Source organism: Typopeltis vanoorti, chromosome 19 (assembly GCF_054136105.1).
Source record: "Typopeltis vanoorti isolate ZY-2024b chromosome 19, IOZ_Tvanoo_1.0, whole genome shotgun sequence".
Classification (NCBI taxonomy): Eukaryota; Metazoa; Arthropoda; class Arachnida; order Uropygi; family Thelyphonidae; genus Typopeltis; species Typopeltis vanoorti.
Genome location: NC_143567.1, coordinates 31,842,575 through 31,860,666, shown reverse-complemented (window position 1 = coordinate 31,860,666; position 18,092 = coordinate 31,842,575). Strand labels below are relative to the sequence as shown.

The 18,092-nt window shown below is 36.3% G+C and overlaps 1 protein-coding gene across 6 annotated transcripts in view; it reads right to left on the bottom strand.

Moving 5' to 3' along the window:
* Nucleotides 1-18,092, bottom strand: part of LOC150095973 (uncharacterized) — a 132,860-nt gene that overhangs the window by 45,502 nt on the left and 69,266 nt on the right. For all 6 annotated transcript variants that reach the window (XM_090409424.1, XM_090409423.1, XM_090409426.1 and 3 more), the window contains one exon: nt 3,532-3,764. In XM_090409424.1, the coding sequence (XP_090265550.1) occupies nt 3,532-3,764 (233 nt within the window). The remainder of the gene's footprint in view (nt 1-3,531; nt 3,765-18,092) is intronic.

The window sequence follows — 18,092 nt, the reverse complement described above, 5'->3', positions numbered from 1 at the left end:
TGCTAGTCAAGATTTACTATCAAACAACGCGGTAACGCTGATGCCGAGCTTCGAGAATTCTGGCGTTTGAAGGATAGGAGAAATGGTCCAATGACAATAAGAAATCTTAGAAAAATGATTTTACGATTTGAAAATAGCGGATCTTTAGCAGTGAGGCCAGAACGAGGGCGCAAGTGGATTATTCCTCAACAAGTTGACGAAGTTGCAACTGCCGTCGTGGAGAACGGAATGAATGGTGCTCGGGCAACATCAAGGCAACTGGACATGCCATACTTAACTGTGTGGAAAATCCTGCGTCAAATGCTGAAGTTTTTCCCCTACGAGATTCCTCATTCTCAATCTTTGCTTCATGGTGATGCGGAAACTCGACTGCAGTTTGCCCTGATGTTCTTAGCTTGAACGGTGTTAGATGATGGAAGACCTTGTGGAGAAACGAGGCACATTTTTATTAACAGTACTGTGAACTCACAATTGGCGCATTTGGGCTTCGAATACTCCCCCCCCCCCCCTTTACACTAATCGAAAGTCACGGTGAGGTGTGGTTTCACGGCATCGTTTATTGTCGGCCCGTAATTTTTCGAAGAACTTCGCCCAACAGGACCATTGACTTGTACCATCTCTGTTGTTTGATATCGAGAGATGCTGTGAAACTTTGTTATGAAACTGCAGCAGCGAAGATGCCTTGACTCTATGGTATTCATGCAGGATGGAGCACCACCTCACATTGGATTGCTGGCACAGTGAATGTTATGAAAACACTTCATAGAACACAAAGTGATTAGTCGTGCATTTCCCACATGTTGTTCGCCTGATATCAACCCCTGCGACTTTTGGTTGAGGGAGCCATCGGAAACACGTGGTGTATGAAGGACATGTTCCTGATTTAGCAACCTTGAAAAACAGAACGCAGCATGTGAGAAAATTAATTCAGATCTGTTGCGTTCTGCCGTAGAAAATGTCATTCACAGAATGCATTTCCAGTGGCGAATTCTCCATGCTTGCTATGTAAGCTCATTAATTGAGAAAGTAATATTTATTTGTTAATAAATGCATGCATTTATAAGCATTCCATTTAGCCTTTTATTTTTTTTTTAGACAGAAGACGTTTTATGCTTGCGTGGCAATAATTGAGCTTTGCGTTGTGTATCGAAGGCCGACGCTAGTCAAGCTAGTCTGGCTTGCTCCGTTGTGGGAGCATCTAAGTCCTCGCTTCAGCACTGATTTCATGCGCGCGCATAGCCATTTCCGCTCCCTCCACGTCATTTCACCCGGTTGCTTAAACACGGGCCATACGCAGTCAAAGTAGCTCTAGCCAGTGAGCTTCAGTCAGCCTTTACAGGTGTGCGTGTTGCTTGGGAAAATTAAGTTAAACCAACTTCTTATGACGATGTTATTGACCAGTTCATAAAGAACTGTAGGGTAGAATTTGTATTCAAGTAGCTAAATTGAAAAAGATAGCATATCATTTGTAAAATAAATGTTATATTTGTATGATTAAATGTACATAAATTTCTAAATACAGGTAACCCTCGTATAAGTCGGTAATTATACAACGCGATTTCGATATAACGCGGTACTTATACAACACGGTTCCCATAAAAACACAGTCTACAAATTGTAGCAACACTTTATCTTTTCATATGTTTTTCACCGCGCGACTTAAAAATCAAATTTTATCTTCGTTAAATTTGTGTCTGCCTGTATCCGGCATGTAATTATAAGTAGCGAATTTATATTAGGGGAAATACCCTTTAGCACGCATGTACCTCAATTGTTTACCGTATAAAACGTTTATTGTTGAAAATTGTCCTCGTTTCTGCCAGAAAATGTATTAAAAATCATAAGTGTGTTCATCTCAAGCTGAGCACTTTATTTTCTGGTGAGTTACATACAATATGTAATGCTTGCTTTTTTGTGTAAAAAATTATTTTTATAGTAATGGCCACAAAGAAAGGAACGAAAGGAAAAAACCAACATTGAAAACCAAATTAATTTCTCTCGAAGAAAATATTCGAAATCTTGGATCGGTTGAAAAACGAGGAGTTTTTGCATGGACTTTGAATTTAAATAAATCGACAATTCGAACAATCAAAACAAAATGAACATAAAATCCGAGAAAGTGTTTATTGCTGGGTCAACGATAAGTGGAAAGCGCGTTGCTCGTGTACGCGATATTCTAACGGAAAAAATGGAGAAGTCTAATGATTTCGATAGAAGATTGCACCTCAAAAGAAAATTCCTTTGGATGGAAATCTTATTAAGCAAAAAACTCTCAAAGTTTATAAACATTTATAGTGCAGACCAGGTGTTCAATGCGGATGACTCCGGGTCATACTGGGGGGGGGGATGCAAAAATTCACCTATATTTCGAAAAATGAAAGATCAGCTCCTGGATTCAAAGTTTCTAAAGACAGAATTACTCTACTGTTTTGTAGCAATTCATCAGGTGATTACATAACAAAACCAGTGTTTATTAACCAATCTTCAAATCCTCGTGCTATGAAAGATTAAAATATGCACCATTTTATTTTGCCTAAAACGTTTATGCATTATGTGCAATGAAGTTTAAGTACAATTTGTAATTTTTATACTATTTGTTTCATAGTTTTTCTTAACTTACATGAATTAAATAAAAATATATTTTTTGTTGGATATGTCATTGCTATTTATATAATTTAAAAAAAAAAAAACGATTTCGGAACATAACCTTACTTTTTTTTTGTGATCTGAGACCCGCATAACGCGATTTATATAACACGGCATTTCTGCAGAACCTAACATCCGCGTTATACGAGGATTACCTGTACATAGTTTTAAATGGTCAGTAATTCATTATTCGCTAATCAGACTTCAATCACACTGCTCATTCCCTGAACAAGAGCAAGCGTGAATTTCAAGACCAGCATTCGCCCCTGTGCAGTTCTTCGAACAATTGAAAAGAGGACATATTGAACCACATCTAAGCTATATGAGCATGAAAATTGATTTCTTGTTTCTGTTCTAGTTATTACTGTTTAATTAATCTCAAACCAAGCGCTAATGTGGTCTGGTGGCAGAATTTTGTACTATTTTTTTTATCTTCTGTAAATCAAAACCCCATGTTCCAGAGTCTATTTATACCAAGTTTGGCTGAATTTCGTATAATGCAATTTTCGCTACTGGGCTCTGAACATCTCTTCAATTACGGCCACCCTGTACATTAAACAATTTCTAAATTATATTTAGGTTTCATCATTAACTTAATATAGTTTTTTTTTTTTAATGTGAAAAAAATGGAAGCTTTTTTGTTCGTTTCCATACATGTTGAGAAACAAATACTTTAAAAAAAAATGGCGCATATAATTTCGGCTGTACAACAGTTTGCAGCACGTACCGACTCTGGAAAGAATAATGATGTTGACCTCCTTGGAACAGTTTCACTTTTGATGAAATAAAAAAATCCCAATGCTGCATTAGCGTGCACCAGAATCAATTCAGTCAATTAGAAAATATCATAAGGATTTCACTATAAAACATTTCTCATGTACTCACCCAAAAAGGCTTAGAATTAGCTTTTCCGCCGTTCTCATATGACGAGTATGACTTAATGCTTCAAGTTCGCAAACCAGCCTCAAAAGGCAACGATTAACATCTCTCGACGCCACTGCTTTAAATCCCTTCTCGATCACCTTTTGTAAAAACTGGGGTTCTTCAGAGATGTGCTCATCAAACCGTCTCAGTGCAAACGCCCTCATGAACTTGAACACTGATCGTGCTAAACGGAACTAAAAGAAAAATAAGTTCAATTGATTAAAAACAACAACACTAACAGAGAAGCGTTTTCGTTATTTTTAAAAATCAAATTATATAGAAACTATGTGTAGAACTGTGTTAATTCACAAAACGATTAACAATTATCACTAAGAATTAAAGTATTGGTATCCTATTATTCAGATAGAAAAACGAGTTTGCCATGAAACTGCCAGTCTGCCTGGGGTGGGGATGAAACTCTGGTTTTCTTATCCTGCAACCAGGCAGACCGTCAGGGTTACCACATGCAATTTACACACAAGAAAATATATTTAGGAATAGAACTAATCGCTTTGTCCTAAAATTATGGTTACGAAAGCCAATCTAGACACGTTGTGAACCTTAAGCAACCTGAAGCACTGCGGATTATTATCAAATGATTTTCAAAACGTCTTCTGAAGCTTCGTAGTGCAAACATTAGTTTATTATTAGGCTATAACGTATGGATAATTTTATCCTTCAAAAATTGTCTAGATATTAAATATGTAGACAATTTAAATATCTAGAAAAATATAAAAAAATTATGTCTAGGCTTAGTAGTTTAGCAGTTTTTAAAGGATATGATATAATTTTAGTAAATTAAATTAAAAAAATCCATCTTTCCTAAAATGGAGTAAGTTAAGTAAGCAACTCTTCAGCACTGGCATTTTGGGAAAGAAATTCGTTGTCGGCTAGTCTCTGCCATCTTCAACACCAGAAAATAAGTAATTTTCTTGCATGTATAAACGAAAGCAACATAAAATTGAGATCAACTCCCGCCATCTCGTGTTCCTAGTCCTAATTAAGATATTACTCTGATACATTGTGATGGTATTATTTTTGATCTATTCAAGTTCATTATTCACGGAAGGGCAGATTTCTCTGAATAATCACCGGGTGGACTATTTTATTTTCTATGCATCTAGTTCTGTTTGTTCATAAGCAAAATCAACAAGCCAAAATTTGCGCCTGATTTTCAAGATTGTTATATAGTTACTCCTAATTGAAAGTACTGGATGTACGTATATAACAGGGGTGATCTGAAAGGTTCTCGGCCTAAAAGTGAAAAAACGAATTAATAATTTCAAAATTATCTTTATTTTTCAACTATCTCCCTAAAGACTAATATTAATTCCAGCGATGCTCCAGCGCCATTATCCCGTCCCTGTAGTGATTCTCAATAAGATCTGCAAAATACCCCTCTACAGCTGCAATCACCTCTTGATTCGAAGAAAAACGCTGACCAGCGAGGAAGAGGTTTAGTTTTGGGAAGAGATAGAAGTCAGAGGGAGCCAAATCTGGGGAATAGGGTGGATGTTTCAACAATTCATAGTGCAGATCCCTTAATTTTCCCACTGCCAAAACGCCTTTGTGGGCAGGTGTTTTGGCATTGTCCTGCTGAAAGATGATTTTTTTCTTCTGCAAACCGGGTCTTTTCTCACGAATTTTTTCGTCTAGTCTGGTTGCAAGATCGGAATAATATTCCCAGGTTATTGTTTTATCCTTTTCAAGATAATTAACAAAATCCTTTAGCATCCCCAAAACACCGATGCCATGACCTTTCCTGCCGCTGGAACTGACTTTGTCTTCTTTGGCACTGAACAACCGGCTCCTGTCCACTGTTTTGAATGCCGTTTGGATTCTGGTGTATAATGGTGAATCCAAGTCTAATCCATAGTAATAAATCGACGCACAAAATCAGTTACTTTTATTCTTGTTAAAACGCTTCAAGCACTGTTCAAAGTTTTCATGCAAGTGCGTTTTTGATCTGTGACAAGCGCGGCACCCATCATGCGCAAAGCTTTATCGTTTGCAATTCTTCATGCAAAATATACCCTACACGTCCTTTTGAAATGCCTATAGTCTCAGCAATTTCACGCTCTTTGACTTGCAGGTCATCCAATACCATATCGTGCACTTGATCAATGATTTCTGGTGTTGTTACACTTTTTGGACGTCCTTCACATGGATAATCTTCAAGGCTGGTACGGCCGCGTTTAAACTTGGCAGCCCATTTCTTAATTGTCGAAAACGAAGGAGAAGAGTGCCCATAAACTTTTATGAACTTCGAATGAATTTCTTATGGCGTTAAACCTTCTTTTACAAAGAATTTTATAACTGCACGATACTCAATTTTATCTATTTCAAGGGATACAGACAACAGTTTTGTTTCATACATAAAACAAACTCCTTGATAGAATGACTTGCAATTTCACATGGATGCTTATATTATTTATTTAATAATTAATTTAATTATATTATTAAATTAATTATATTAAAGGCCTAAAGTAGTTTAAATACGAGGGTGGTCTGAAAAGTTCTCGGCCTCGACCATACATGGCAACACTATCGGCAAGATTTTTGTTTCTAAGTCTGTACATCTGTCATAAGCATCCATGTACAGACTTAGAAACAAAAATCTTGCCGATAGTGTTGCCGTGTATGGTCGAGAACTTTTCAGACCACCCTCGTATTTAAACTACTTTAGCCCTTTAATATAATTAATTTAATAATATAATTTAATCTTATAGTAAGAGCACAGCGGGTGACGAAAATCATCTAGTACCTAAAGACGTTTACGAATGGGATTCCAGCTCGCAACCTCTTCGTTGGAGAGCGGCAACTGTTCACTGTCAATCAATCCAAATCTTAACGTCTCGTTTTCTCCCCCCCCCCCAAAAAAAATGTACATCATACTTTTAATACCATCTACCAAATCTTCAAGCTGTCTCGTGGCATAAATATCTTTTCTGCCCCGGCATCCAAAAAGACAACTTTCTCTCCACGCACTATTTAGCAACTGCAAATCTTCAACCTCCAGGTCCATTTTTTAGGGAGGTTCCTCACCATCCCTCTTAATTCTAGAATATTCAACAGCAATAGTGATGAATGACCCTTCGAATCGCTGAATCATTTCAGGCACTTCTAAAGTGTTCATCTGAACTGCATATCCAACTCTGCTAATCTCAAATTCTTCTGAGCATTCCATTCTCGGTGCAACTTCTCTGGTTTAGCTACATATCATTTCCCTTCATCCCCATTATCCTAGCTTTTTGCTACTGTTTTCTAGAAACTGTTGTCTGACAGACTTACCAATCAAGGTAAGTATAAGACAGCAACCTGTTTCTTTCTTGCGAATGCTTTTAAGGCTAACAATGCTGTTGAAGGAAACAGGTCACCATCAGATTTCTGAGTAACTCGTGACAAAAAAGGCACAGCAAGCACTTGCTGCATTAATAAGACTCACTTTCAGTATCAACCACTAAACAATTATAAATCACTTAACTTCGATGAATTTGGGTCAAAAAGTCAATTATTTTATTTGAAAAATGCTTTTTAATGAAAAATTATATTTCTTATTATAATTACTGTGACATTTATACAATTACAGTTCTGAGTGTTATGTGATGTTTAAAACATCATATTACTCATTAAGACATTAATTTCAAGTAATTTGTGGTAAACTTTTATTTTTACAAACACCTCCTGTTTTATTTAAAGAAATTTATTTTGCTCAACAAACTAGTTATCGAAAGGACAAATACAATACGTAGAGAAACTATAGTTCGCCCACCGATTTGAGGTCCCTCGACACTTCTGCGCATGTCAGAAAAAGGAGAATCCATTCCGATAATAGGGTAATCAGTCTGTCTTCTGGGATGTAATAATAAACAAACTGAGTTTGTTTATTATTACAGGTCGGAAAATTTAGCTTTTCTTTTACGAACATTGCTGTTTTTAAAGTGTAACTATTTTGATTGTATAACAGTTGGAAAAATGTACGTAGAGTGTTAATACGTGCAAATACTGCGTTCTACATAAAACAATGTCACTTCGCTCCATGATAAGTTTCCTTTGATTCTGGGACTTTTTAAAACAAAATCCGATTTCATGAAGTATTTTCCTTAAAGTTTCTCTTTTCCGAGGAAAATTAATTTTTTCTTTAAGCACAGTAATCAATTTCGGAACAGTTTGTACTCTTTTCTCGACCACATAAAATTCGTGAATAGTTCTTATAACGTCTACATCAAAATCATTCAAAGCTACGGTTTCGATGATTTTTTTTTTTTTTTTTTTTTTTTTTTTTTTTTTTAAGGAGATTTAAATTTTGGCTTACCTTCACCTTTTGATTCCCTACGAATTCTTTTAACAGTGGACCCCGATACACCCGCACTTGCACGCTTTATGACTTGAGAAAGGGGAACAAGAAGACGGCCTTCTGACGATTCTTTTTCGCAGAATGTCAGCACATTATTCAACATTCTTTTGCAAGAGCTACTGAAACGTGTAACAATAGAACTTGTGGACTATACTGGATCCATCATACAAATTAATAAAAAAATAATGCAAAAAGAGAACAACAAAAATCAAGCTAGTACTAGTACAGCGACAGACAAGAAAGCACGTGATTTCGCATGTTGGCGACCAATTCGTACATCCTTCATTTCTTTCTACCCTTCAGCATGAATCGACTATTCTTGGTACCAAGCCAAGAAGGGATCTAGAAATGGTGGGCGAACTATACGATACCGCAGGCGAATCCATTTATTATTTTTTAAAAAGAAATGAACTGAGTTAATGTATTTTTTAAAAATATAGGTATTCTAAGTACTAGCTTGGGATTGGCATCATTTTCTTAGTTGGTTGTATCGTTTTTATATTATTCATTCTAATTTTTTGTTTCAATCAGTTATATAACGCACTTTCTTGGAGTATTCACGATACAATTATACACCTCTGAATTAAAAAAAAAATTAGAAATTAAAGAAAATATGTTGAATGATTTGCAAATCTCATTTATTGCACAGAAAATAATTATTACCAAATATGAATTCACATAATCTAAATCTACGTATTTTGTAGATTATCCATCCATTTACTCGTCCGTCCAAGGACGGGTTGAGTCCCTTCCTAATGAGGGGTTTACTGGCGTATTAATGCAGCCGGCTCGCCACTCCTCTGCTGCATCCCGTAAGGGCGGTATTCTTGACTGTTATTCGTGTGTTAACGGGACCGGTTTGCGGGATGAAAACCCCCAGATAAACTAGGGGAAAAAAACCTGCTGCCCACGTCCAAGACCGGCTAACTTGGCTATGGCTGAAGAAGATCCTTAAAGCTCCTCACGTCTTGTAGATTATATAATCATGTAAACACATAGAAACAAAAATCTTGCCGATAATGTTGCCATCTATGGTCGAGAACTTTTCAGACCACCCTCGTATTTAAACTACTTTAGGTCTTTAATATAATTAATTTAATAATATAATTTAATCTATGTAATCATTTGCTAAACATGGGTAGAACGAGTGACATATCTGAGGCTAAGGAGTTTCTTATGGTGTCTCTACACAAAGAAGGCCAAACTAAACAGTTTGTAGCTAAGAAATTGAAAGCGTGAGGAGAGTATTGAGACAATATTCTAATAACTGAATTTTTTTCAAAGTAATCGCTGCAATAGCGGTCGAAAGGTAATAACTACATCAAGAGATTGAAGAATATCGTGAAGAAAAACCACTTCCGAAGTGTAAAGTATTTTCACAGGAGATGGAAAGAACTAGGTATGAAAGTGTCTAAATCTACGACGTTGAGATGACTTTACAAATTGTGTTTTAAATCACGTGTGCCTAAGACGAAGCCGCTTCTGACTTCCAAGCAAAAAGCAGCTAGAGCGCGATGGTGTATGCAAAAACTGCTGTGGGGTCAAGAGGACTCGAAAAAGGTACTTTTTAGGGATGAAAGTATGTTTTGTGTGTCCCATCAAAGGGATACGCGTTTAGCATCTTAAGAAAGAAGCATATGATAAAGAATGCATGAAACGTTCCGTAAAATTTGCAACCTTTGTCATGGTATTCATATGGGTTTGCATGATCGCAGAGGGTCCAGGCAGGCCGTGTATTGTGAAAGAGTCAATTCCAAAGTGTACCAAGACCTTCTTCAGCACTTTACCAGCATCGGAAGATTTATGTGATGGTGATTTCCTTTTTTCAGCAAGATTCGGCTTCTTGTCACACTTCCAAGACCACTACTAGATGGCTCAAAGAAAAGCAAATCGATGTAATTCCTTGGCCGGCAAACTAACCAGATTTAAACCTCATTGAGAATTTGTGGGAAATTATGAAGAAACGTCTTCAAGAAGTTGCCCCCAAAATGAATTTGTTTCTAGTCTGCAGACTATATGGACATGTTTTGACGAAAAAAAAAAAAAACGGAACCGCTAGTAAATGAAATGCCCAAATGTTTACGAACGGTCATAAAAGTTTAAGGGGATGCAACAAAGTACAGTACTAATTACCGTGTTTTTCCCTTTGACTGTAATTTTTGTGCATTTATTTTCACATTATTCTAATACTTTGAATCACGTTAAAAATTATTCTAATTTCGTGAATGTTTTCAAATAACAGTTTTCTTATAATTTATATTACATTTTTGTGTTTACGTAGTTATATAATCTACGAAGTACGTAGATTTAGATGATGCTAGTTCATATTTAGTAATAATTTTCTATGCACTTAATTAAAATTGCAAATCATCCAACACATTTTCTTTGATTATTCTAATTTATTGATTCGGAGGTATAGTACTACTACATGAAAATTTATTTCAGTTTCGTGACTTAGAATAAAAGTTCAGTGTTTATGGCATAACATTTCTATAGCGTAATATGAAAACAGTTGAAATTGGGAACAAAGTGATACAAAGTATATCTTATTAAACATTTATAACGAAATTTTGGGATACAGTAGGACTAAATTATACGAATACTTTCGAATAAATAATAATAATAATAAACCAACCTTCAATTGAAATGCATCGAAAAGGAACGTGAAATTTGCGGATGCAGTTCCTGTAATAACAGACCGATTTAATGCAATTTAAAATTCCAGCTCAAATGGTTTCGGTTGATTTTCTGAACTTACGACCCATTCTTTTACAATCACTCCAGGGAAAATGATAACGTTCCGTAACCGATTGGTCTGCTTCAACCGAAAGCTTACTAGGAAATGAAATGTCAAATCAGCAAAAATCCGTTGTAATGGGAAAGGCTCTTTCTTATAAAGATTTGTGCATGGGTAAGCCGGGGGGGGGGGGGAACAAATTTATCTGACATTTTTTAAAATAATTTTGTGCTTCCAGATTAGTTTTTAATTATATCTGTAGGTATATTAGTTCTCTTTCCCAACTATTCAGATTCATTGGACGACTCTGGTCAAGATTATTACGAGCGAACAGGATAGTTCAAATACTGTCAAGTCTCAGACATGAAATTTGGGAGAGTGGAAGGAATTGAATTTATTAATTTAATTGAAGACTGCACTGAAATTAAAGCTATTGGACACTATTTTTCCGAAGGAGGGAGAGAGAGAGAAAAAAAAGAAAGAAACGTACGTACGTACCAAGAATAGAAAAAATTAGCTACTGATCGATAACACTGATCAAAATATGAATGCTGTATACGGAATGGGGTGACAGGAGGAAACGCATATTAAAACTATTTCTTGGCTGTGTAGGTATACTACGCACAATCAATCACAGAGTGCGTCAACCATTCGGGTTTCATTGCATCCAAAATAAAAAAAGGGGGGGGGGGAAATATCGTAGTCTCTTGTAATACGAGTCTTGTAGTCATCATTTATTGCAGCAAGTTAGCAACTAAACCTAATATGTATTACACACATAAGGTTTGTCATTTATAATTTTGCATAAGCATAAGACAGCGTTATCTTACATTGAATGAGAATATTATGATGGCAAAGAAGGAAGAAAGATTAAGATATAAGAAAGTTTGAATGGCATGGCATATCCTCCCCTAACCACGTCACATTTCCAGTTTCTTTGAGGGGACATTTAAAAAAAAAAAAAATTTTTTTTTTTATGCTTTTGCATAGTTTCAAATCTTTCTGCTTGATTCAAGCAGAAACTAAATTCAATGCCATATTGACATTCTATCACAGATGGGATGCATGCGTACCAACGCCATTGGAAGACGAGATCCACGAACTGATTTCCATTTCAGCTGAAACACAATACACAAGGAGGAATAATGCGAAACACAAATGACAGAATGAAATGTTGTCTACTGAAAAGGCTCATTAGGAAAACAAAGGATAAATCCGATATCCATTTCTTCACAGGCAAAAAGTACCTCTCTGAGCATAACTCATCAATAAAGCTTTGGAAGTTCAGGTAGAACAAGACAGCTCATAAAAGTATACCTTCCTCCTCTTGTCCATTTTAAAATTTCAGAGAGCATTCCAAAGAGAAGGTTCGGTTTCGAATTATTTTTGGGTACTCTGCCGATAGAAAACTTGGTGAAATCGAAACTTATGCCATTTCTATTTTTGAGATTGGGGAAGAGAAGTTAAGAATTAACATTTGCCTGAATATCTAACAAATCACGAACTTTTTGTAATTAATATACTCCACATTTTCTCTAAAACCATTTGATAAATCAGTGCCTGAGAATGAATTTGATTTTAGTGGTGGCACGCTAAAAGCCAAGATCGATTTGCAACAGGCAGTCACTATTGCTAATAAAATATTTTTATACAAAACTTTCTTAAAAAAACTTCGTTTACAATATTTCTTATATACCTTGCTTACATTTTTTTTTAATACTATACGTAAAATTTTCCAACTATTATTCAAGTAAAATTAGTTACCACTTGAAAAACTAGAATTTTCATAAAAGAAAAGCTAATTTTCTGACGTGTAATAATAAACTCATCCCATGAAACGTATTGATTACACTATTATCGGAATGGATTCTACTTCTGCCACGCGCAGAAGTGTCGAGAGTTCTCTCATCTGTGGTCGAACAGTACACTTCAATACGCAGGCGTCCGCGCGGTTAGCCTAGTGGCTTTGCGCTTCGCAACCATATGCCTGGGGAAGCAGTCCTGGGTTCGATTCCCGTCGCCGACGTGAGGAGCTTAAGGATCATCCTCAGCCCATAGCCAAGTTAGCCGGTCTTGGGCGTGGACAGCAGGGTTTTTCCTCCCAGTTTATCTGGAGTTTTCATCCCACAAGCAGGCAAACCAGCCCCTTGAACATACATGGACTACAGTCATAAATACTTAACCCCCCATGAGGGTGGGCTCAACTCGCCCCAATAGCGACGAATAAATAAATAAATACGCAGACCACCACTGAAAGTCAGCTGTTATATCCCCGTTTTCTTGTTTTTAATCTTTGATTGTCTTTAACTTTACTTTACAGTTAACATTAAACTTTGTATCTCTTATTCTCAGATATTCGGTTGCCGACAAATTTGTATAGATTAAAGACTGCTGCGCCAGCCGGCAACTAAATTCTGATACATTATCCAATAATACTAAAAGAAAAGGTAGGGATCAAGAAGTATGCAGTCGTGGTCCCTATTCACGTATCGCTATTGGTCTCCCCTTTAAATGCAAGGTACGAAATTTTCCAACCGGTAATTCAAATCCGCAGAAGATGTGACAAACTCAATTGATTATGTAAAAGGAAACATATTTATTTCACAAAGACAAGTATACATGTTATTTAAATTCTTAACCTTAAAAGAGTCTGGGTTCCCCTTACTTAAACACATTTAAACTTCTGCACTATGATCTCTTACTGGGCATAAATTCCTCACTTCTGTACATATACCTATCCTCGGACTCACAATTAAGTTACCTGATAATATCATACATGAAACATTACATATAAACACTAGACAATTCAATAAATCTGACATGTAATTCTCTAGGACAATAGTACTTATTTCTACTTAATTCTCTCCCCCAAAATATCTGTTAACACTTAACTACTTTCTGATCATATGACATTACTTTTCTTAAATCACTTAAACAGTTCGGAGCTCGGCCTCCTGTTCGGCTGGAGCCTAATATGTTTTCTTCTTAACAGTAGACACAAGTGTCCAAATTGCAGACTGTTCTTGTGGCACAACACGTAAATAGCGTGTGTTCTTAACTTCTGTTTCTTTACTCCACGGATACTTTAATCCTACATTAATATAAGAAAATCTTCGCTTACCATTCTTGCTTTGACTTGGTATTCTGATCTGTTCACCGTACCTCCTCTGATGGCGGGCTTTGTTCTACACGAACCGAAAACACTCATGCACAGATTTGTACGCTGAACGTGGATTTCATCAGCGGCTCTTTCTCCTTATGTGTTTGAACACATTGTAGTTGCAGCTTTGACCGATGTAACATGCATAGCAAGGGGGGGATCCTTGCTACACGTGGCGGCAAGCTCTACATAGCTCTCCTACGGGAGACCTGGTCTCGTTTAAAATGGTGAAAACTACCTGTACACAGTTGCATAGACCGGAGTGAGATCCACCCAAACACCTTTATCACGTCTGAAAATCACGTGATCCTTCCTTTCGTATTACCAAAAACATTCAACTAAAGGAGGAGCGGGGGGAGGGAAGAGAAAGAAAAGGGAGATGCATTTTTTCGCTTAAGTTGGAGAAAAAAGTCGACTCTTTTTTTTTTTTTTGAGGACTCTTTGTATGATTTTGTGTTAGGGATTATGCACTCAACCATTAAATGACGCCAAGGATATCAAAACGATTATCGCAGACCACTTTCATTCTTTTTTTCCCCTATAAACAATTGTAACCCTTCCTGAAGCTTCCACTATTTTTTTTTTTTTTTCTCTCCTCGACTAGGAACCGTCTGGTGGTAAATCTTACCATAATTCTCCAGCATAAGACGTTATAAAAATTAACAATAATTTACTTTTTTAGTTGACGCACAATTATCCATGAGTTAAATATACTCTATTATTACTAGATTCCTTTTATTTTATTCCCCTCTGTGCAGCAATGAACTCATAAAAGTCACACTGGTATCAGCATTTTGAAGAAGAAAAACAATAAAATTATCTGGTCTCCCCTCTCGTTTTTCCCTTTGATAAATATGGAGGGAAAGGAGAGCTCTCATTACCATTTGAAGAGAGGCTGAATAGCCGCCATGTAAACCTACTAAATTGCTGTAAAGACGTGCTTCATTGCCTTTTGATTAATGTCGGAATAACAAGTTAAACGAGGCGCCGGTTATTCTTTATTGGAATGTCCTTGAGGAAGCAGAGGTAATCGGGGTCAGTCAGTACCCGTTATCACTGCTCGTGTGTTTCGCGTGGAATGTCAGAAGACTTAGCGCTATCTGACACTGAATGAGAGTGTGATGATGGTAAAGAAGGAAGATGAATGGCGTGTCATATCCTCCCCCCCCCCCCACGACCACGTCATATTTCCATATTCTTTGAGGGGACATAATACTGTTTATATTTTCATTAAACATTGAATATTATTCTGTCAGATGACTAAACATCAACTCCTAGTTGAAAGAGACCTTGGTTCGAGTCTTGTCGCTTACGGCACATTTTTTCAACTGAAACTGCATTATCCAGCCTCATCCGGAAGTGTCAGAGCTTCAGTTCCCGAATAACATTTCGTAAATAGACAGAATGAAATCACACAAACATTGGGGAGTATAATGAGCCAGCTAATAAGTGATCCTACATGCAGAGTATCGGAAGGGAATAACACAGAACTTCTTGCCGACACTGCGAAAGGATTTGGATAAGCAGGACTTAAATCAGAGGAAAGAATGTCGGAAACCTAACTAGGAAGAAAAAGAGGGGGGGGGGGGATAGGAATTTGGATTAAAGGCCGTGAATAGAAATATAAAATAGTAAAGTGCCGAAGTCTAGCCAGGGGCAACAAGAGGACTATTCAGGAGCATCCCCCCCAAATACAATAACCAAGGAAATTAAGTCGAAGTGGTGTATTATCCACTGTGATATTTCACCTGGAGTCATGAAGAGTACGTCTTGAATACAATATAACCTCTTTCAAGCACGGTTAAAGTCCTGGTTCGAGAACTAGTGGATTTAGGTGTCATACAGATGTTTTATTTTTTATTTAACTGAAAATCTGTGGAGCGCCTATTGAAAAGGTTTTTGTAAGTGCTTCCATCTTTTCCCGCATATTTTCCAGGGACATCCCAGGTGCAAGGTGACATCATTTTTCTTGAGATGGACCAGTAAGAAAAGGCGTTTATATTGCAGGTTCAGAATAATTACACTGAGGTAATACCTCTCCCTGCGGACGATATATAAATACAAGAAATTAAAGAGCGCGTTTGAACTACAGTGACAAATTCATTCTCATGAAGTTTCATTTTTTAATGTTCCGAATGTGCACTATTTAACTAGTGTTCTCTTACCTTAATGATTTATTCAAGTTCTGCAGCCGAGTGATCCACGTCAGCCATTTGTTACCGTAAACAAGATCATCTATACTTGCTAATATGTCAAACATTTAATGAAGTGGATTACCGTGATAAATATGTGTTTTTATTATTTGAATTTCATCCGTTCAAATTGTAAGAAAAATTTAACTGCATTCACTCCAATTGCAGGAATTATTAAAAACAAATAAACAAAAAAAAATGAAAGAAACAAAACGGTATTCATTTATTATCGTGTTGCGATAATGCCTAGCTATATCGTGTGGCAGAGGTTAGGATAGCAATAAACATCAGCATATGTCAAATGATCAGTCAACATTCCGTGAGAAAAAAAAAATATAAATAAAAGTATAGAGAAAAAATGAACTAGCTCGATTTTAGGTGCTTCTTACAAAAAAAAAAAGGGGGGGGATAATAAACCACTGTTCGCTTTGTCCATCCGTGTAATTAATTTTGAGAAGGATGTCAACCAAAATTTGACAAGTTATTTCAATTTTGGTTGATACGATTTGAAATGCAAAATTATGTTACCTTCTTCACTGCGTGCCGATTAATTTGTGATAACCTTGGGCCATCTATCTCTAATTGGCTACCAGTGAAAATTGAACTGTCCACTCAGTCTCCAAAAGTTAGATAGGGCTTAAAAAAAGCCTCGCCTACTCCCTATATGGGAACAAAAAGGCGTTAGCTGATTTTTTTTTTTTTTTGTTACTAATAGCAATGTGAAATGGTTATAGTACATACGCCAACAATTGATCGCATATAATCATAGAAATTGGGGGGGGGGGGATATGCATTTCGTAATGGCATTCTTGTAAAGCAGGCATGGGCAACCTTTCCTAGTTCGGGAACCAAATTATCAATCTGTCTCCGAGTAAAGGGCCGGACCAAATTATTAAATAAAATAAATTAATATTAAATGAATTAAAACAAGTTGCTACTTCATATTTCATTATTTATAATATAATGCTTTGGTATAAAGCTCTAAATAAATTTTATAATATAATGAACGACATAACAATTTTTTAATGTGAAGATTGGCCTTGTACTTCAACTACGAGACTATTAATATTGACGTTAATATTACTTAAGGATAATCGCATAGAATTTTCGAGGGTCCGTTCTTGTCCGAATTTTTGATTTATTGTATTTTATCCTCGATAAAAACTGTTCACACATATGTGCTGCCGAAAAGACAAATGATTTTTCTTGAAAAGGCGCGTAAATTTGTATATTTTTCTTCTACCAAATAAAATTTATAAAAATCCGTCAAAGCAATGTTGTTAATTTGTGATTTTAGCACTAAATCCGCCTGAAACTCAATAAGTTCCATCTGTAAGTTTTCTGGTACATTATTTACATCAGCATCCATCGGACAAGCAAATATAGCGAATGTGGAGTGTTTGTTTTTGAAATTGGCAAACCTTGTATCAAATTGCTCTATTAGTGCCTTCAGTTCATCTCCATAACAATTATAAGGGATATTTTTATGAGTTGCTAGAGTAGGAAAATGATAACAATTTTTAGCTCTTATCTGACTTTCCAACAGTCTTAGTTTATTACAGAAAGCTTTGACATGTCCATGCAGTTCATGAACCAATTGTCCTTGTTTTTGCAATTTAAGATTCAGTTCGTTTAGGTATCCGGTGACATCTACAAAGAATGCTAAATCACACACCCACTCATCATCTTTTACTTAGTTAATTGTGTTTCCTTTTATGTCCATAAAATCTGCAATGTCTTGTCTCAGATCATAAAATCGTTTTAACATTTTACCTTTACTCCACCTCACTTCACAATAATAAGACACATCTTCATAATCCGAAAATAGGTCTGCCAAATACTCCTTAAATTGGCGGTGATTAAGTGCACGTGACTTAATAAAGTTAATACTGGTTACTACAACTTCCATAACATTTGTGAATGTAATCGATTTTGCACACAGATTTTGTTGGTGGATAATGCAGTGAAAATTTGTTAAATTTTCCGGATGGATCTGTAGTTCTATTGCTCTTTCATGAACTATTCCAATAAATCCCTTCTGTCCACCAACCATTGCAGGGGATCCATCAGTGCATA